At 43.2% G+C, this 22,086-nt stretch overlaps 2 protein-coding genes across 2 annotated transcripts; both read left to right on the top strand.

The window, feature by feature from the left end:
• Nucleotides 1-710: 710 nt before the first annotated feature.
• On the top strand, nt 711-13,831 carry LOC113027176 (cytochrome P450 2F2-like). Its single transcript, XM_026176768.1, has 11 exons — nt 711-948; nt 5,433-5,595; nt 5,945-6,097; nt 6,205-6,365; nt 11,435-11,503; nt 11,601-11,705; nt 11,932-12,070; nt 12,709-12,794; nt 13,110-13,211; nt 13,297-13,438; nt 13,526-13,831. Exons 1-11 carry the CDS (start codon nt 787-789, stop codon nt 13,732-13,734), a joined length of 1,491 nt encoding a protein of 496 aa, XP_026032553.1. The 5' UTR covers nt 711-786; the 3' UTR covers nt 13,735-13,831.
• A 1,958-nt stretch (nt 13,832-15,789) lies between these two features.
• Nucleotides 15,790-21,671, top strand: LOC113027180 (cytochrome P450 2J6-like). Its single transcript, XM_026176776.1, has 11 exons — nt 15,790-16,010; nt 17,010-17,172; nt 17,604-17,756; nt 17,851-18,011; nt 18,170-18,238; nt 18,316-18,420; nt 18,616-18,754; nt 19,209-19,294; nt 20,674-20,775; nt 20,857-20,998; nt 21,093-21,671. The coding sequence occupies exons 1-11, from the start codon at nt 15,849-15,851 to the stop codon at nt 21,278-21,280; spliced, it is 1,470 nt and encodes a 489-aa protein (XP_026032561.1). The 5' UTR covers nt 15,790-15,848; the 3' UTR covers nt 21,281-21,671.
• Nucleotides 21,672-22,086: the final 415 nt, after the last annotated feature.

A 22,086-nucleotide genomic window follows, 5' to 3' on the forward strand; every position in this document is an offset into this window, starting at 1 on the left:
TGTCTGAGGGCAAAAATGGGTTAAATTAGGTAACATTGAGGTGTACCTAATAAAGTGTCTGGAGAGTAAGTAAGTAAAATTTATTTATATAGCACATTTCACAGATAAAAACCACAAAGTGCTTCACAATAAGATCAGACATACAAGTTAAAATTAATTAAAAGCCTGTTTGTGTAAAAATGTCTTCAGCTGCTTTTTAAAGGAGTCAGTAGAGTCTAGACAGCATAAAGATAACAGCAGGGAGTTCCACAGCCTCGGTGCCTGAAAAGCTCGATCCCCACGTGTGTTGAACCGAGTCTGTGGGACCAATAGTGACCTCTGACCTAAAGACCTAAGTGCTCGGTATGAAGCATGAGGTTTCAACAGGTCAGAGATATACTGGGGAGCTTCACCGTGCAGAGCTCTAAAAGTTACAACTAAAAGAGTATGTGCACTGTTGGTGTCAGTGGTGGCAGTTGCACTGCATCTATAGTTAACTTTGATAATTAAGATAAACTTTGAACGTGTTAGTCCAGTGGAGATAACAGAGGAATATAACAGTGGAGTCAAGTTTCTTACAAAGAGCATTTACCTTTGGCCCTCCATTTCTACGAATTCTTGTTACTTATTGTCTGACAAGTAACTTCGCCTGCCGCTGAGTTGTCTGCCTTAATCTGAAAGTGGTTTGTCTCTTGACACGAAGTTGGCACAGGGCGAAAAGTCAACATTAGCAAAGGCAGAGCTGAGCTAACATTTTCTGGCAGGTTATCCAGCTACTCCTCTTTTTGCAGTCCAATTGATTCTATCATGTTGATTTCAGTTTTGCTGCTATGGCTTTGCATTTTCTTTATCATCCTTCAACTCAAGTCCCGAAGACCAAAGAACTTTCCACCAGGACCCCCAATTCTGCCTCTACTGGGAAACATTTTACAGCTGAGACTGGAGAACCCCTTGAAGGACTTTGAGAGAGTAAGAAAACACTTGCAATGAAAGCTATTTTCTTTAAATAGGCTATTTTATGGCACAGATGTAACGACTGTTATTAGTATTTAAATGGGTCTAACTGTTTAGTTACAAAGACATATGATCATCATTATGCTTTTCCTAACATTGACAGATTCCATCATTGCTATAGGTTAAAAACTACAAATGTAAAACAATGGTTGTAAAAATTAATATACTTTTTAAAGCACTGAAAATCTTGCAATATAATGGCACAGGTAACCAATCCTGCGTTCCTTTATGTGATTGCATAACACAATGTCTGCATAGAGTGCACTAGCTACACACTTTGGTGTATCCATCCCATATTCCAAGTCATACATTTTGTTATTTGGATTGTTTTGAAATCAAATCAGATTTGGACATGTGTAATTAAATCTGTTAATCTGTACAAAGGTTTGTGAGTCTGTGCAGGGATCTGCAGACGGGTATTCAGAATGTTCAGTGTATAAATCGGATTTTTTAAATGTGTAAATAATCATTTAAGTGTGCATAGAGATTATTAGCAGAAAAACATTGTTGGAAGCACTGAAAATACAAGTAAGTCATCAGTCATAAATCACCCAGCTTTTCAATTTAATAACTTTTGCCATTGCCAGTGTTGGGGAGTAACGGAATACATGTACCGCCGTTACGTATTTAAAATACAAAATATGAGTAACTGTATTCCGTTACAGTTACCGTTTAAAAAGGTGGTATTCAGAATACAGTTACTTTGTTGAAATAAATGGATTACACGGCGGTACTTTCCTGTTTCATTTTGTCGCGGGTCAGGACTGTTTGGGTTTTGTTTGACAGCTACGCTCTGTTGTTCCAGGCGGCAGCGTTACGGTTGCCATGGTTACAGGGCGACGCTCTCTCTCTCCGCGTGTTTCCTGGGTGAGAGAGGCCTTTTTGTTGTTGTTGTGCTAAGCTAACAGGCAGAATGCTACAAGCATAGCTCTAAAGAATGTTGCATCATGGGCAGTGTAGTCCGTGCTGCAGGGAGAATGGACTGCCATACACGTTATGGGTCTGTGAGCGCGAGGAGGGAGAAGAAGGGGAGCGGAAAGGTACGAGCTGTCACCGAGCACAAACGGGAGCTGGAAGCATGTAAATATAATAATAACCACTGCAGCCAAGAAGAGAGCCTGACGAGTCCAGCTGTAAGTAAGCTGTTAAGACTCGACTGTACACCGTGTTCCTGTTTTCCTCCAAAAACAATAAGTTCCGTTGGAGCAGCCTTTCAACGCCTCTCTCTGTCTCTCGCAAGAAAAATTGACCCACACAACAAAGTAGAGCTATTTTTCGGCTACGAGCCAACAGGGACCCCGCCGTATTAGTCAGAGGTGCCTTTACTACAGTTCGGAGTCGCGGACCTTCAGTAATACTAATAAATCACACAGCAATAGTACATTCACGTTGTTGTAAAAAGCATAATAATATATTAAGTAATCCAAAGTATTCAGAATACGTTACTGTCATTGAGTAACGTAGCGGAATACGTTACAGAATACATTTTGGGGCATGTAATCTGTATTCTGTAATGGAATACATTTTATAAGTAACCTTCCCAACACTGGCCATAGCAGATCTGCAAATGTATGTAACTTTAAGGTTATACTGTGAGTTTCAAGCACGTTACCGTCGCTTCTACTGTAGTTAGATATCAGTTCCTCCACTGAGCTTTTTTTTTTTTAGCTAGGTACTTTATTATTTTGTCCTTTCTGTCAGATGATGTAAGAGCTTGCTTAGGTGAACCATAAGTTGAACAAGTTATGGGTAGCATTTTATTTTTTGCAAAAAGTTCCAAGTGGCAGGGATAGCTCAGTAGGTAGAGTGGTTGCCCCATGATTGTAAGGTCGGGGGTTCGACTCCACTGAACAGCTACCCTGAGCAAGGTACCATCCCTACACACTGCTCCCCGGGCGCTGCATTGGTGGCTGCCCACTGCTTCACTGGGTGAATGGGTTAAATGCAGAGGAGGTTGTGTTCATAACCTGGTTAGTGGCTCTGGTCGCTCTTAGAGGTTGTTCTCCTCGTGGCTGCGTGCAGCGGGGCTGGAGGATGGTCTGTACTGGTGGACGTAGGTTACTGGCCTGGTGGCCTGGCCGCCCCTGAATGGATCCGGGGCAGGCGTGGGGGTTTGGGGTTGGGGGCTGGGCCTTGGGGGCTTCAGTCCTCGTCGGTGTGTCACCGAGGTTGTGAGCGGGTGGGTGCACGGGGGCTCAGCCCTGGCGCAGGGGGCCTCTGGTGCATCGGCCTAACTGGGGGGCTCTTCAATTGGCGGGGAGGTTGTTCCATCCTTGCAGGAGTCCACTCTGCAGGTGGGGGAGAGACATAGGAGAGGTGGAGAATAAACTTAACCTGGGTGTCTGTTGTCTTGTGTAGTCTGGGAGATGATTGAATGTTGGGGTGGGTACAGTTTCCTCTGCGGTGGGGTCGGGTGGGCTAAGGTTGGGGTATATTTGAGCTAGTCTGGCTTTAGTCCAGTGTACACGGTGCAAACTCTTACATTGAATCAGCCTGTGTTTGGCACATAATGAGGAGCCATGGACCCGGTAAAGAATTTTATCCCAAGAGTCATCCTGAATCACACACCCCAAATCCTGCTCCCATGCCATTTTAATAGCCGAGGTTGAGGAGTTGCCAAAGGAACATATTCTCCCATACAAACAAGAGATCAGGCCTTGCTCTCTCTTGTTTTAAATGCACTTTAGAACAACACGCAGCAACACTACACATGAGCGGGAGGAGGGAGGTATGGGGTCTTCACACACCCCCGTTCTCTGCTAACCATCGGGGCGGGGGGACTGGGAGGAGATGTTGGCTGTCCGATTGGCCTCCCTGCTGCTGCGGAGCCTGGGACGGTCTGCTTGCCTCCATCCCGGGGGAAAAGGTAACATCTCCTGGGTCTAGGTACCGTTTCCCCCTCCAGGGGTGAGGGTACCTGGACCTGGGGTATAGAGTATGTTTGGGGAGTGTGATTGTGTGTACAATGTCCATTTGTGTCTATCGTTACGTTGGCTGAGTGCTGAGTATTTGTATATGTGTGCATGAGGGTGGGAATGCATGTTTGTGTCTGTGTCTATATGTCAGGTCGGGTCTTAGACTCCACCTATCTGGGAACTCCCAGGCCCTCCAAGGCCTATCTCCCCTCACCACACTCCCTGCCGGTGACTGATGCCCTCAGGGGTCGGTGCATTGGTGGTTCTTGGTGTTCGGGGCTGGGCACTCAGGTATGTACCAGCTCACTCCCGGTGGCTACCTGGAGGGGCCTGGCGCCTGTTGCTTGGTCAGGCCTCCTCCGGGGTGCGGGGGGCCCTCGGGCCTCCGGCCTCTGTGCCTGCGGCTCGGTTCACTCTGGCACAGCTGGCTGCCGGCAGAGCCGGCGGGCACGCCGGTGCAGCCCCCTCTAGCTTCTGCTCCGTGGCTACTGGGTGACGCCTTGTCTGGGGATCCTCAGCCCTTCCCAGGAGGGTGGCACGGATGCCCCTCCAGTGGTCCTCTTTGGGCTCTCGCACTCTGGGGCCTCTGGATGTCTGGAGCCTGGATCTCCTCCATGCCTGCTTCATGCCCTGGGGGACGGGGCTATGGCTCTCTACACCCTCTAGCAGACCATTACATGTGGAAACCTTTTGAATACAAGCGCGCTGATCCACACAGGTGTGCACACGGATGTTCACTGCTCGTAGACTTAAATTACACCTTACTTGGCTGCTACCTCAAAGCACATTGTGCGCTGTCTGTCCTGCGTGCTACACAACAACATTGAATATTTAGTATTTACTGCTGTTTACACTTAGCTAGATTAATGAGATGGTGTTGTGTTTAGTACGTTGCTTTGTTTTTTGTTTTTTTTTGCTTGTTTTCTATTCTTCTTCTCTCAACAGGTGATCCAGGAGATTTTTTTTCCTCCCTCTCTCACTGTCCCTCTCCCCTTCTGTTTTTCTTTTCCTTCCTCTTTCTTTCTCCCTTTCCTATCCCTCACTCATGTCTGTCCCATCTGTAACATCTGAAAATAAAATATAATAAACAATAAAAAGAGGAGTAATTTCCCTATGGGGACTAACACATACACACAAGTACTAGTTACTTATGACACCTACTGAAAAAACCTTCAACATCTACTTACAGTGAACATAGAGCACATCTGTTGTGGTCTGTCCATCTGAGCTTGCCTTACGTTGACACAACCACCACTAACAGCCGACTAATACCACGCTTAAGGACTGTATTACAGCCTTACAAAGTATGACGTTAGACAAATCTCCATGCACATTTGCACATAGCAACAATTGTCTGTATTTTCAGTGCTTCCAGTAAGACTCAGATACACTACATCCAGATGAGCAGAATCACATTTTGAGGTTTCCTTAACTGGATGATTGAACCCACATCAAGATTTGATGAAAATATCCATCTGAATTTGTCATAAAATAATTGCAAACACTTGTTATTTTCTCTGCCAGCTGAGGAAGTCCTATGGAGATGTCTACAGCATCTACATCGGTCTCAAACCGGCTGTAATCATCAATGGGATGAAGGCAATCAAAGAAGCTATAGTGACAAAGGCTACTGATTTTGCTGGACGACCCCAAGACTTGTTTGTCAGTGATATCACCAAAAGGAAAGGTACAATAAACATTACATGTAATATAAGACATATGTCATGTAATATGTCCCCAAATCCCAACAACTGTTCGCTCATATAAAGCGCCTTGAGGCGACTGTTGTTGTGATTTGGTGCTATATAATTTTTTTTTTTTAATGAATTGAATTCAATGCGATGTTAGGTAGGACTACAAAAAAGACGTGCATTTGTATTCACACATTCAAATTAAGATTCCACCAAAGGAGAAAAAAAGATCACAAAATGTTGCCAGTTTACTTAAGAGGAGGCAAAGTTCAGCTCTGTCCTGTAGGATAACTACATGAATTATACTTAGGTTCTCTCCTCTTTGTGCTACTAAACTTGTTGTAGGGGTCATTATGGCTGATTACGGCTCTAGTTGGAAGGAACATCGTCGCTTTGCTTTGACCACTTTGCGGAACTTTGGTCTGGGGAAGAACTCAATGGAGGACAGGATTCATAAGGAGATAAAACACATCATTAGTACCCTGGAAGAGAGTGTTGGTAGGTCCATCTGTGCATCCATAGCTAAATTGGGTAGTGCTTTTTTTCCTGTCACGTTATTGTGCATTATTTCACAATTCTGTGCTGTTACATTATTTCTTGCACAGGTAAAACCATGAGTCCTCGAGTTATGTTCCACAATGCGGCCTCCAATATCATCTGTCAAGTCCTTTTTGCCACACGCTACGAGTATGATCATGCGTTAATACAATTTATTGTCCGATGCTTTACTGAGAATACCAGGATAACCAATGGACCATGGGCTATGGTGAGTAAAAGCACCTTAGTCTATAACAATGATAGCTGCTTTATGTGTCACAACCTCTGTGGAGTCTGTAGAGTTTCAAAAGGAACTAAGATCCAGAATGAAGATGCAGAAAACACCAACAAAAGACAAAATGTCCCAGAAACGCAAAATCATTAATTTGAATTTTCAATCATGCTCCTAACTTTGTGGGAGCAGTTTGGGGACGGCCCATTCCTGTTCCAACATGACTGTGTACCAGTGCACAAAGCAAGTCTGTAATGGATGATGAGTGAGTTTGCTGCAGAAGAAGCTGACTGGACTAAACAGAGTCCTGACCTCAACCTGACACAATCCTTTTTGGATGAATTAGAGTGGAGACTGTAAGCCAGACCTTCTCGTCCATCATCAGTCATCAGCCAAAAATTGCCATGAACACTCTCGTGAACCGTGTCGAAAGCTTTCCAAAAAGAGTTGAAGCTGCCATAGATGAAGAGGGTGATTCCACATGATCTTAAACCCTTTGGGTTAATAATTGGATTTCACTCATATGCTTGTGCAGCCAGATGAACGAATACTTTTGGCAATATAGTGTATATCAGTCAGAAACTGAAAACCTAAGCAAGACAAACGATTAAAGTAATTATCATATTAAAACTGAAAATAAACTCTTACTGAAACATGAATGAACTAATTCAGGGGAAAGATGTGGCAGAGGCAGAAACCAATGAGAGAAATAAATGCAGATTAACTCAAAGTAGGAATTGAAGCTAAGTAGAAAACAAGGATTCAAAACAAATGTTGAAACAGTAAATCACTTGAACAAATTGTCACGGTTCTGGGTCCGTTGGACCCAGTATTTTGAGTTTATTATGTTTTGGTTTACTTTTGCATTATGGATTGTTTTCTGATGTTCTGGTTAGGGATGGGTATTGATAAGATTTTAACGATTCCGATTCCATTTTCGATTCTGTTTAACGATTCGATTCTTTATCGATTCTTATTTTTAAAAAAGGAGAACACTAAGGTCGATTAGCTTAGAACTTTGTTTTTTATCTTCTCTTTGAACAAGGTAGAAATTTAGGAGTAACATGGCCTTACAAACCCAACAGTGAGATCTTAAGAGATCCAGCCTACGGCTCTTCAATGGGGTGTCACAGGGTCCCAGGAAAAAAAATGTAAATGTAAAATAATAAAATAAATATTCTCCTGTAGCAATAACAAAGTGTAACATAAATTATTCTGTAGCAATTACACAAGAATATCCAGTAATGTCCCTGCCTACAATTAAACACATTCACTTACTGAAAATCATCTGCTGTGGCAAACGGGTGCAAGCCTTTGACCACAAACTGAGTCACTGCTCGGTGACATTCGTCTATCCTGCCTGAAAGGAGACGCTACCGGCAGACTGCAGCGAGAACTGCCAGCCTCTGAGCCAGACTCTGTCTCATCATGGTCACTAAATGCACAGTAATGGCAGGTTTGTAATAAGGCAGATCACGCTAACATAATATGCACTGTTGTTGATTATTTACCTGCCGCATTAACGGGAGAGGACGTGCAAACGTTACCGCTGCTGCTGGGTTGAGATTCACGAGTCCGGAGCGGAATTAAAAACACGACATTCATTTAAGGTCATCGTGTGTTTTGTGAGCAAATGCTTTTGCATATTCGTAGTGTTTCCTCCCTTAAATGAAATATCTACTTTGCAAGTATTGCAAGTTGCCCTGTTGTCATCCGTTCTCGTAAAGTATAACCAAGCTTTTTAGCGTTTGAGCCGCTGGCGCCGTGTTTCCTGCCAGGTAAATGACGCTCCGCAACATGGTGACGTCATTCGGGGCGACTGGAATCGATAAGGGAATCGTTTGCAAAAATGGCAAACAATTCCAAGGAAGTGAAACAGTGGGAACCGGTTCTCAACAAGAACTGGGTTTTGATACCCATCCCTAGTTCTGGTGCTTTGTTTATTATTATCATTATGGATCTGTTTCTGTTATTCTTGGTGAGGGATCAGTTCTTAGGTTTTGGGTTCTCATGTTTCTGTTCAGTGTCTAGTCTGTCTCTCAGTGTCATGTCTGCATCTGGTTTAGTACTTCTTGTTTCCTGTCTTATTGTGAAAGTCTTTGTCTTATGTTAGTGTGTGCAGCTTAGCTCCCCCGTCTCGTTAGCCCTGATCTCCCCCAGCTGTGTCTCCCTTCTGTTGCCCATTCCCTCATTACTACCCTGTGTATTTAAGCCCTGTGTTTTCCAATGCTCGGTGTCGCGTTGTACCATCAGATTATGCCTGTGTGTTTCGGGTCTCCATATTCCATGTTCACTTCATGTTTTGTTTTCGTACCAGCAATAAAGCTGAGGTTTTTGAGTTTCAAGTTAGTGTCTGAGTCCTGCGTTTGCATCCTCCTCTCCGCCTGCCCGCACACAGAGCCCTGACAGAACGATGCGACCAGTAATGGATCCAGCGGACTTCCTGTGGAAGCGCAGCTCCCGTTTTGACGGGACCCGGCTAGCGCTTGGAGGGCCTCCGTGCTGCCGTTCCTTGCTGGCAGCCTACCCTTCGGCCCACTCGTCTGTTTCCTCCCCGCGGACGCCCCGGTCTCACAGAAAACGCTCCAGCCGGTCCCGGGAGGATTACTACGAGCTTGCAAGCAACCAGCTTACGCCTGCACAGGCGTTCTACAAAATGTTAGGAATCATTATTGTGCCACCCGACTCACCCGGCGTTTCCACACCGCAGAGGGAGCAGCCGCAGCAGAGTTTTGCCACGTCACCCTCAGCCAGCCCCGATCCCTCTTCGACAGGAAAGCGGCGGACCCGCCGCCAGCATTCACAGCTCCAGTGGGTGCCTAGGATTTTTTCTGAACAGCCGGCTAGGGTGAGTGGTGGGGCTACTCTTTCGCCCCCTGCTGAAATAAGAACTGTAAATGAAAGGAGTGATTATTTGAAGGACAGTTCTCCCGGCTCATTGCACTATTTAGACTGTCCCATACCTCACCTTTCTAAACCTGTTGATGAAACCAAGGAGATCTATGACTCTATGCCTCAAAAAGTTCTGGATGATTATCATGCTCCTGAACCCGTCAAGCATATAGTGACTGCTGTTCATCCTCAACTCAACACTTCTGTGAGAGCAAACAATGTGTGTGTCACCCCAGAGACTCTTAAGCCCGTGTCAGCTCAGTTTTCTGATCAGCAGCCACCTTCAGCTCAGTTTCCAGTGTTTCCTGCTCAGCAGCCACCTGTAGCCCTGTCACCTACTCCACCACCGCTTTCATCTCAAGTTCAGTCACCCATAGCTCAGTGTTCACCCTCACTATCCATAGCTCAGTCGCTACCTCAACCAGATTTTCTGCAAGCTTTGTTACAGTCCATAACCCAGTCAGTAGCTCAGTTAGTGGAGGAATCATTAGCTTTGTCATCTGCTAAGTCAGTCACTCATCTTCACCCTCAGTCAGGGGTCCCTATTGCCTCTGGTCCTGCTTCCGCTCCAGCTGGAGGGCCCGAGGAGCCAGTCCAGCCTAAGGTTTCGTCAGCTGGGGGTTTGGGAGAACCCAGCCAGCGTCCTGCCTCGTCAGCTGGAGGGCCCGAGCCGCCCGTCCAGCTTCAAGTCACGTCTTCTGGAGGGCCCGAGCCGCCCGTCCAGCTTCAAGCCAAGTTAGCTGGTGGGTCCGAGGAGCCCGCCCAGCACATCCTCACATCTGCTGACGGTCCGGGGAAGTCTGTTCAGCCGTCATCTGCTGAATCATCCCCCCCGACTTCTACATCATCACCATTAGCATCACCGCCTGCAGTGTCGCTGCTGTCAGGTTCCGCAGCCGTCCCTTCATCCACGCCTGGTCCAGCCTCCGCGTCTTCATCCACGCCTGGTCCAGCCTCCGCGTCTTCATCCACGCCTGGTCCAGCCTCCGTGTCTTCATCCACGCCTGGTCCTGCGTTTGCCACGCCGCCTCTAAGGTGGCGTCATGGCCTTGGGGGACGGCCTCCGGAAAGGGTTTGTCGCCGCCGCTGGCATCGCGGCCGACCTCCGGAAAGGGTTTGTCGCCGCCGCTGGCATCGCGGCCGACCTCCAGACCTGCTCAGTGGCCGCCACTGCCTTCCAAGTGGTCGGCGTCCAGAACTGTTTGCCCGTCGCCGTGTGCACGGTCGGTCCCCTGAACTTTTCGTGGACTCTTGCTCCTTGTTTTTTGCTTGGTTTCTGGCCCTCCATCCTGGACCCCCTCTGCCCACCCTGGCCTGGTGCTTTGTGCTTTTTTGTTTAGGGCTGTCGGGAGCCAGCCCTTAGAGGGGGGGTACTGTCACGGTTCTGGGTCCGTTGGACCCAGTATTTTGAGTTTATTATATTTCGGTTTAATTCTGCTTCATGAATTATTTTCTTATTCTCGTAGTGATGATGATTATTTCTTGTTTCTGTTTATCTGTGCTTAAGGATTTGTTCTCAGTTATATCTCACGTTTAGTTTAGTTCAGGTTCCATGTGTCAGTCTCTCTCTGTCTCTCAGTGTAAAGTCTGCATGCTTGTTTAGTAATTCATGTGTCCTGTTTTATTGTGAAAGTCTGTGTCTTATGTTAGTGTGTGCAGCTTGGTTCCCCCCGTCTCGTTAACCCTGATCCCTCCCTCCTGTTGCCCATTCGCTGATTACCACCCTGTGTATATTAGCCCTGTGTTTTCCTGTGCTCAGTGTCGCGTCGTACCCTCAGATCCTGCCTGTGTGTTCCAGTTAGTGTTTTCATGTTTGGTTTATGTTTTGTTGGTGCCAGCAATAAAGCTGTGGTTTTCAGTTATATTTCCGCCTGAGAGTCCTGCACTTGGATCCACATCTCCACCTGCCCGCACACAGAGCCCTGACACAAATAATCAAACTCCAAACTGAAAAAACAAAAACAACACTGACAGTTCATCCAAAACACTCTAAAGCTATTCAAAAACTCTGAGGCGAAAAAGCTGCAACCATGACAGTAAGAGAAGGAAGCACTGGACATAAGGAGACGTAGAACAGAGAAGTCCTTTTTAGTGGTTCGAAATACTGAGGATCTTTTATTTATCAGGTACAACTGAAGCTCAAAGGAAAACTGAAGACTTCTCTTTATTTACAGCTGTATGACTCTCTTCCTTTAATTCGTTACCTGCCGCTGCCTTTCAGGAAGGTCTTCAACAATGCTGAGGTAATACAACGAAAACACTAACTACAAGGACATACTCTATGTACTTTATTTGTTGAAAGCAAATTGTAAGAAATGAAGAGTCCCTTGTATTTTTTAGGCTTTAGAAAATCTTGTAGCTGATTTTGTGAGGGAGCACAAGAAGACCAGAGTCCCGGGAGAGGCGCGCGACTTTATTGACTGCTATTTGGATGAACTGGAAAAGGTGTGTGTAAAAGGAACAGTTTACAATGTCATATATTAGAATTTATATAAATACAGGCTGCAGTTTAATGAATTAAAAACTAATCAATTTGAATTCATTCTAACACAACTCTTTAAAAAGAGATTCATAGTTTTAATGCAGAAAGGTGAACATACGTGTGGCTGTGACCGTTCCGTCTCTCGTACCGTGTCTGTCACTTTCTTTTCCATTTATAACTTTTTCTTAGAGAGGCAACGATGGGTCTTCATTTTCAGAAACGCAGCTCCTTAGGTTCACCTTGGATCTTTACTTTGCTGGGACTGACACTACATCCAACACCCTGCTTACTGGTTTTCTTTATCTTGTGAACTACCCACACATACAAGGTAAACCTGCACATATGACTTGGCTTTTTGTTATCAGCTCTTGTTCTCTTGTACCATAAAGTCATGCACACTGCTGTGCTGTATACTAAGGCCCTTAATGTAAAACAGCCATTTTTGCAAATGATTTGTTGATGTTTAGGTCCAATATACTGGACTGCATACACAGTACACCTACAGGCTCGTCCATGGAAACCCATGTCACGAAGCTGCCGATGTATATTTTTATTGCCAGAGGAGGACTGCTCTGCATTGTCATTGATTCAGCAGAGCATTAGCAAGTTTAATGCACCGTGTGCCTCCGCATTCAGCAAACCCACTGTAACTTAATATGGTCTGTCACTTTGTGGCTGACTTCAGTTGATTGGAGTACCACACTCTGATTCACTGTGCTCTGTGTAACAACTCATTCTTTCACAGATGTTCGTAAAGGCACATTGCATGGCTACGTGCTTAATTTGTTACATCTGTGGCAAAGACACTGAAAACACCTGAATTCAAATATTAAGCATTGTGGTCAAATACTAGTCCATATAGTGTATATCAAATGTTGTATGCCTACGAAGTTACTTTTCTAAAATCATAGTTATATCACTGGTTATGGTGTACTGCAAAGTGTTTGTGTTGTCCTGTTCTAACAGAACAATGTCAGGAGGAGATAGACCGAGTGCTGGAAGGGAAAGATCAGGCCAGTTTTGAGGACAGACACAAGATGCCCTACATGCAGGTATTTTTTTTTTACTTACATCTAAGGTGTTTGGTTGTGAGTGCCGTGTTTGTTAGATGGTGACACAAAGCCATGTAAAGTTTAGAATTAATTTATAAATGAGTAAAAGTGAAACGGTAACTCTATTTGTAGCTGTGTCGAGACTCTCAAACCAAAGCACAGACTGTCAACAAACAGCTGCTCTGTGGAACTGCAGATCCACTGGATTATTCATCAAAATATTGCTCAAAGTATATATGCATTGTTTTTGTGGCTGAATTTGACAGCATGCATGTATTCTGCTCTAAGTCAAAGAAATGTCTTCTCTTCATCCAGGCTGTGATTCATGAGATACAGAGAGTTGCCAACACTGTTCCTCTCAGTGTCTTCCACTGCACCACTAAAGACACAGAGCTGATGGGTTATTCCATTCCCAAGGTAAGGGCCAACTGGTTAAATAGTTTTTGGCAACAGAGAAAGTGACGAGCATCCTTAATGGTTTTGAGGTTGATTTCGTCCTCAGGGAACAATGATCATCGAGAATCTGACCTCAGTGCTCAGCGAGGAGGGACAGTGGAAATTCCCTCATGAATTCAACCCTGAAAACTTCCTCGATGACAAAGGAGAGTTTGTTAAACCAGAGGCCTTCATGCCTTTCTCTGCAGGTACATGAAGACACGATTCACATACCGACATAGATGATTAAATCTTCTGTCGTAGATGATACTGAGGTATTTTTTTCAACGTCTCAGGTCCTCGGGTGTGTCTCGGAGAGGGTCTGGCTCGCATGGAGCTCTTCCTCATCATGGTGACTCTGCTGAGGAAGTTCAAGTTCATCTGGCCCGAGGACGCAGGAGAACCAGACTTCACTCCAGTCTATGGGGTCACTCTGACTCCCAAACCTTACCGCATGAAAGTCCAACTCAGAACGCCGCAGAGGCGGTGTGCAGATGGACATTAACTAGCAGTTGGTCCTGGTCGGAAGTTATCTGGGAAACTTTTATCCATTTCTTATTTCTACTGCATTGGTGAAATATGAAATAAACGTATGAAACTCACATTTGTTTCTTGTATTTCACACTTTCCGCAGTTTGAATCAGCTTCTTTTATTTTCAGGCTGTTCTTTATTTGTTAGCTCATGACTCCATAAATAGATTAAAGATTGTTTCTGGCCCAACAACATAAAACTTCAAACAAACTTTTCACCTCAGTCATTTTCTTAGTTACATTTGATTTGGCTTTTCACTAAGTTGTTTTTAATCTTGGTCTATTTACCACAATATAACTGAGCTTTGGTCAGTTATTAGTACCAGACCATGATCATTATGATCTTTAAAGGCCTCGAAGAATTTCTCAAAGAATCTCTTTAAACTCAATATCAGACACTTACAGGATCATAAAAAGTATTAAAATTTGATTATTTCAAACTTCAAACGTGAAACATTGAAGATTTGAACTTGCATTAAATCTACTGAAACCCTGTTGTGGAAGTTTTCCCTTAAATAAAGCCTGCAGACGAGCGGTGAGCGGTAGCTAACATTCTTTAATTCAAACACACAAAGAACAGAAAACCAAGCTTGTGGAGAGCCTACATGTCCGCGGTGCAGACGGTCAGCAGAGTCTCCCTGAGCCCAGCATGGCTCTCAGTTAAATACCTTCTTCAGAAACAAAGGCAGTGCACAGCTGTTTCACACTTTAAGGTTCGCACTCCCTTGCTACCTCCCAGAGTCCTCAAAGAGACAAAAGACTTCCTGTGGAGTGGTCTGCTTCCCCTAACTTCCTTACTACACCCCCACCATTTGTCTTAATGTATGAGTGTGAGACTTGTTAGAATCCAGTGGCACCAAGGTATCATACAATAAAATAATGTGATTAATACATAAGTAAAAGAAATTCCTATACAACCCTTATTTAAGAAATGCACATCCTCAACTTGATCCAACTGCATGTTTTGTATTCTTAGACTTTTATAGCCACGCTTTCACGATAAAGTCCTCCCTGCAGTGCAGCACTTGCAAACATTAACAAGATTCTTTTAGTCTTGATGTAATGGACTTCAGTAACTCTGCTAGCCTTAATGTTTCCATAATGCTAGCAGCATTAGCAAGAGCAGCTAGGTGAAGATTTTGTTGCAAAGCTTTTACCATTGCTCTGACTCATCTACCTTACAAAATCCTTGCAATAAAACAAGGTTGGTTGCTCAGCAGCAGCTGGCCCTTTGCTACTTAGCTGATTACGTAATGTGCTGTCTGTATAGAGTTCAGCACCTGTACAGTTCAATGATCCAACAGGCCTTTCAACTCACACAAATGGAGTGTTTTCTTTTTTCATTCTTTTTCTCAAAGAAGAGTTTGAAAATAGCCGACTGATATTTTACAGCCATTAGAGTGATCGTTGTACATGGATACATTTTCATTTTATGATTTTAGTTTTTCCATATCACAGCTGTGCAATCATTGCTGCCAGTGCTACATAAGAACCACACGTATGTTACACATTTATAAAATACAGAAGCAGGTCTTTTTATCTAAATCTTGTTTACGCTTTGTCTCTTTGTATCTTAATATTAAAGTTTATTTAGTTTATGATCTTATGTGAGGGTTTCCTGCTGTTTGAGCATGTTCAGCTCAGTTTTTACCTGGAAATTCTGACTCCTTCACTCTTTTCTTTCAGATCTTTACAAGTCACAGCAAATTCTTGTAGATTAGTCAGTTTACCCAGTTTACTTCCACGTTCTTCTTCACATAGAAATGAGGATCCTCGTATTCAAATGTGTTTTATTAACAATGGAAGAAAATGAAACACAGAAAAATGCCTGACACTATGCGATATCAGATTTCTAAGGAAATCTGATACCGCTGTACAGTAGCCTGTCACATTACGCTAAAGGTGGTGGAGCGTGTTTCACCCTTCACACAAATCTCAAGGTGTGTAGGTAGAAGAGGGCTGGCTGAGCTACATATTTAAATGTGGGTCTGCCAGCTACTCCTCTCATTTCAAGTCAATGCTGTGGAAGAGAGCCAGAGATCAGTAATAACTAACACTTTTTCATAGTGCAGTCCAAATCGTCTCACCATGTTTGTTTCAATTGCACTGCTATGCCTCTGCCTTTTATTTCTTATTCTTCAACTCAAATCCAAGAGGCCGAAGAACTTCCCACCAGGCCCCCCAGGCCTTCCCCTGGTGGGGAACACTTTGCAGTTGAGTTTGGAGAACCCCTTAAAGGACTTTGAGAAGGTAAGAAAAAACATTCAATAAAATAAAAATGTCCATAATGTTTTATAATATTTTTTTTATCCTATTGATGGATTTACTATTATTAGTACTAAATGGGTCTAAATGTTTAGCTACTAAAACATTAGTGTGCTTTTCCTGACTGTGCTGTTAAAGACAATACCAATGCTTGTGGCTGTAAAAGGAAACACCTTTAAAATCCAAAGTTCTTACACTATAGTGAGCTCCTTATGTGATTACAAGATAGTTTAGCATAGTTTAAACCCCCTGCAATCATCACTGTATATGGATCAATGTTCAGCTTATCGTTTAAGAAATGTCATGTGACAGTGCTACATGAGAAAAGAACCACATGCATCTCTACAAATCAGACACACTGTCTATGTATGACTACAGAGAGAAATGTGTCTTTAACAAATGCATATGGCATGCTCTGCAAGCGTAAAGTTAATAAATGTGTGCAGTGTGTAATGCGTGCTTCTATCCACACACAAATACAAAGCAATTTTACACCACGTCAAACTATTTTACAAATGTGTATGCCCAGACCTGAATAAATACAGATGTATAATAACTGATTTATAACTTAATTTATTAATTTCAGCTTCAGGAATTGGATAACGTTCTCCTTCAAAAAGCTGTTTGTGCATACACATATTTCTAAAACTACACGTTACTTCACTCTCACTTGCTTAGAAAACCTGCAATGCACGTGCACGAATCATCTGATCAGTCACGTCGTCACGTGGAGTCTTGAGACAAATCTCACGCTGCCAACTTTGCACAGATCCACAAATGTAAGCATGTCCCACTGTAAATATGTGGGCTTCCTCTGTATCCCTCCATGAAATGTTCAGGTTTAGTTCATTTGATGCTTTTTTCTCTCCACAGAATAACTGAAATTACTGGACAGAAATGTTTAACCGTGTTGGAGGGAAATGTCCACCTGAGTATCTGGTTCATAAATTTCAAAAACTGCCATGTCATTTTGTTCCCTCCCAGCTGAGGAAGTCTTATGGAGATGTCTACAGTATTTACATTGGCCAGAAACCAGCTGTAGTCATCAATGGGCTGAAGGCCGTAAAGGAGGCGATGGTGACTAAGGCTGCTGATTTTGCTGGACGACCCCAAGACTTGTTTGTTAATGATGTCACCAAGAGTAAAGGTAGAACAGATGTTATCTAGCACATGATACACTGTGTTCACACACATTTTACCATCAGTACCCAAAACAGCAAAACGAAAAATTAAATAAATAAAACAAAACAAACTAAAAAATCCAGTATATACGTTAGCATATACTGGATTCTATGGTTTCAAGTTTTAGTGCATTATTATTTACTGCATGCATGAGGAAAAACACCCAGTTTGAGATAAGCACGCAGGGACAGCATGGGTTAGGAAAATTCACCTTTTGCTGTTATCTCTTTGTAGAATACTCCTCTTCATCACAACGGTGCAGCACTCATGCTGGACCATGTGAACGATCCATGTAAACAATAGAGTTCTTTTAATGAATGTGGAACGTAATAAAAGATGACACAGTCCAGAAAGTAAATGATCTTGTTTCCCTTTGTGCTGATAAATCTGTTTTAGGAGTAATTTTGGTCGATTACGGCTCTAGCTGGAGGGAACATCGTCGCTTTTCTTTGATGACTTTGAGGAACTTTGGTCTGGGGAAGAACTCGATGGAGGACAGGATTCATGAAGAGATAAAATACATCGTTAGAACCTTGGAAGACAGTGTTGGTAGGTCCGTCTGTGACCACAACCACGTTGCATTTGCTGTTGTTTCCTTTGCATTCCTGTAAAATTCTGTTCTGCTGAATAATCTCTTCTACAGGTAAAACCATGAGTCCTCAAGTTATGTTTCACAATGCGGCCTCCAACATCATCTGCCAGGTCCTGTTTTCTACACGCTACGAATATGATGATGCGCTAATCAAACAGATTGTTCAGTGCTTCACTGAGAATACCAAGATGGCCAATGGACCGTGGGCTATGGTGAGTAAAAGCATGTTTCCCATGTAATCGTGCTTACTTAGGAATCCTGTCGTGGCTGAAGTTTTACGGCGACAATTCCACTGATACCAAAACTAAGATGCAGAAGTTCTGTGTTCATCCCCCCCACTCTCATTTAACTCTCTTATCTTTCCTTTCAGCTCTATGACACTTTTCCCATAATTCGTAACCTGCCACTGCCCTTCCAAAAGGCCTTTGAGAATTTAGAGGTAATTTCAATTTTCACTTTACCAGCAGGAAGAAGTAAAATTTGTTCAAACTTTGAGTGACTACGTTTGCTTTTTAGACTTCAAAGAAAATTGCAATTGGTTTGATCAATGAGCACAAGAAGACCAGAGTTCCTGGAGAGTCACGAGATTTTATTGACTGCTATCTGGATGAACTGGAGAAGGTGTGAGTGTGAAAAGAAACAGATCTGCTCTAATTTGAGTATGCAAAATATAAAAATGATTTGACTTTATTCAACCTACACTTTTCCAAAAGGAGATATTTGTATAGTTTTAGTTCACAAGATGGTTAAAAATTCTGTTTCAAATGTAAAGAGCTGAAGGCATTTCTATCATATTCATTATTCCCCTCCTTTTAGAGAGGCGATGATGGGTCTTCATTCTCAGAGGAGTGGCTCATTATGAATGCTTTAGATCTTCACCTTGCTGGGACTGACACCACCTCCAACACCCTCCTTACTGCTTTCCTTTACCTGATGAACTACCCGCACATCCAAGGTAAACCTGCACATGTAAATAAGACATATTATGGTTATTTGTCATTGGTGTCTGTGGTCCTGCTCGAGGTTTTCCAGGTGTTCACTTGTACTTCAGCCTTCACATAATACAATCTAGTCTGAGCCACACCCGATAGCAACAAAAGGGGTCATGCCCGTCCCAGCATGCTATATTCTATATGCTCGTTATATTAACTTAACAAAGGAGAGTCCCACTCAACTCAATTCCTTACCGGTACAAATTATTTGTATTAGATTAGGTGTGGATGTGGTGTTTGATATGACTAATATCATCTCATGTTAAAGGTTGAAGACAAATTGAATGAATACAGAAGGTTCCATCTCTACGGGCCTAATGCTTTAGTGTTACATTACTTGTGTGTAGTCTTCCTTTGTCTCACCTACAGATATCTGAAATGTGGAATTTAATGTGTGGTGTAATCCCTCCTGCACAGAAAGATGCCAGCAGGAGATAGACGACGTGTTGGGAGGGAAGTATCGGGCCAGTTTTGAGGACAGACATGAGATGCCTTACATACAGGTACTGTATATCAGAGAGATTTCTACTTATAATTGCCTTTTATTTAGCAGGCATTGTTACACAGCATAGCGAGTCCTACAGGTAATCATAAAGAGAGAACACACACATGCACAGGGTCCACAATAAGACGATAGCTCCAGGACAAGCAGTAGGTGGAAAACAGAATAAATATCAGCCTGAATCTCCTCATTTCTCAAAACAGTTTATGTTGGTTTATATTGGCAACAGACACAAAAACTCAGACCAGTTTTGGTCATCATTAATAACATTAGGTGATGCATTTAAACAGCTTCTTTTCAGGAAACCGTGGAGCCTCCATTGTTGTAGAAAGGACTGGTTTGACTGGAACTGGTCTACTCATAATAAAAAGAGCGTTTCATGTCGAAATCATACTGCAGAATCATCATGACCTTTTTCCACACTGTGAACTATGATGTTTGAATGTTTTCATTAGTCATGAAACAAACGTGTTTTATCTTAATGCATAAAATCTAGTAAGGCTGCTGTGTGATGACGTTGACTAAGAAGTTTTATGTTTCCACATCAGGTAACTGTTTATTTAAAGCAGAACATTAGACTGATGGTCCACAGCAGTGTCAGCTAACAGGGAGAGTAGCCTCTCTGTCGTCGTGCGCTGTCACAAACATTGAGTGTCAGGTTCATGCTCCAGAATATTTAGGAAGCCTAACATGGTAAATGGGCTGGTTCTTATACAGCGCTTTTCTGCTCTCGTGGAGCACCACATGCCACATTCACCCATTCACACTTTTTTCTGTCGTTTTACGTGCTTCCTTATTAACATTCACACATACTGCTCTACCTGCTGAGCCACAGGAACCCACTGATTTTATAAGAAACATACGCACTCAACCATCAGGGTCGTGTTTGCCTACTTTGAAAGAATTATATTGTAATTTAAAAGCTTGTTTTGCATAATGTCCTGGTTACAGACTGTAGTTAGGAACTACCAGGATAGGTAGGAAGGATGTTAGAAACACCCTTTCCCTAACAAACCCCTGGCTTACAAACACAATAACATGCAGCTCTGGCTGCATGAAGGGCCTGCATGTCTGAACATGTTGTGGGTTACGCCCAACGCTCATGTGATGGCAGGAGTGTTTCATCACATGACTGTGAAGATTAGATAGGATTAGATTTCCTGGCACTGCCAAAGGCATGTGATAGTCCACGTGACCCTGTCTGAATATTTCTTAAGGTTACATCAGCTGAAATGATCTCATTAATACTGCATCCTGTCTGTGGCTTATAGGGAGAGGTCCCCACGTCTGCAGCCTTGAATTTCTGTTGTGTTTTTATGTCAAAGTACTTAAAAATTGCTCAGTCAGATAAAGCATGAGAAATGTCTTCTCTTCATCCAGGCTGTGATTCACGAGATACAGAGAGTTGCCAACACTGTTCCTCTCAGTGTCTTCCACTGCACCACTAAAGACACAGAGCTGATGGGTTATTCCATTCCCAAGGTAAGGGCCAACTGGTTAAATAGGTAGAGGCAATAAAGTGACGAGCATCCTTAATGGTTTTGAGGTTGATTTCGTCCTCAGGGAACAATGATCATCGAGAATCTGACCTCAGTGCTCAGCGAGGAGGGACAGTGGAAATTCCCTCATGAATTCAACCCTGAAAACTTCCTCGATGACAAAGGAGAGTTTGTTAAACCAGAGGCCTTCATGCCTTTCTCTGCAGGTACATGAGCACAAACACGCTGAGTAACAGCACAGACATGGCCAGTTCAATCAATGTGTTTTTGATAATTTTGTGGTCTTTTTCAATGCCTCAGGTCCTCGGGTGTGTCTCGGGGAGGGTCTGGCTCGTATGGAGCTCTTCCTCATGATTGTGACTCTGCTGAGGAAGTTTAAGTTCATCTGGCCCGAGGACGCAGGAGAACCAGACTTCACTCCAGTCTTTGGAGCCACTATGACTCCCAGCCCTTATCACATGAAGGTCCAACTCAGGACCGCGCACTGAAGTGGCGTGCATAGGTGGAAGATGCAGAAAGAAAAAGTGCCGCTTAGTTTTGAAAACCTATTTAATGAAGAATGCTGTACTTAGTAGTTTAAATAGCTTCTGCTGGGAAAATTTCCCTGAGATGTTTTTAACACAATGATTCTCAAACTGTGGGACATGGAGCCTCTGCAGGTGGGACGTGGGTAACAAAGGGAATGATGAGAAAAAAAACAAGTTGATTAGCATCTGTTGAGTGGTATTTATTAAAACTCAGCTGTGATTTTTTTTTAGATTAAAATGGTCGTGGAGTGAGACGTGCTTTGGGCTTCTTAGCGGGGTGATGCCAGTTAAAACTTTAAGAACAAGTGTATTAAAACACTAGACAGTCTCTGATAAACATGCCAAACTCACACTTGTCTTACTCCTTTTTAAATCACTTTCTCAAACATTAGGAACTTTGTTTTGGAGCTCCTCGATATTAGATAATATTCATAACTCTTGACTAACTCTGAGTCAGTATAAATGGAAGCATCACTGAGGCTACGAACTACTCTGAATGCTACAGTCACTTACATTATCCCTCTTTTCATTAAAAAGGTGCATTTTTAAACTCTAAAAGCACTTTAGAAAACAATGAATGATAACCAACAGCACTGGTCTGAGAAATGGTGGAGGTATGCTTTGGAGACCTGTCATCAAAGCATTCAAATTAAATGTGTACCAGCTGCTGCAGCATGGGTGCTGTTGCTGTTGTTGTTGAGTGTGTGCAGCAGTGTTGTCACAGCAAAACGTTGTCCTTTAGACGTCTCATGTAGCAGAAAAAATGA

This window comes from Astatotilapia calliptera, chromosome 7 (genome assembly GCF_900246225.1).
Source record: "Astatotilapia calliptera chromosome 7, fAstCal1.2, whole genome shotgun sequence".
NCBI classification, from domain to species: domain Eukaryota; kingdom Metazoa; phylum Chordata; class Actinopteri; order Cichliformes; family Cichlidae; genus Astatotilapia; species Astatotilapia calliptera.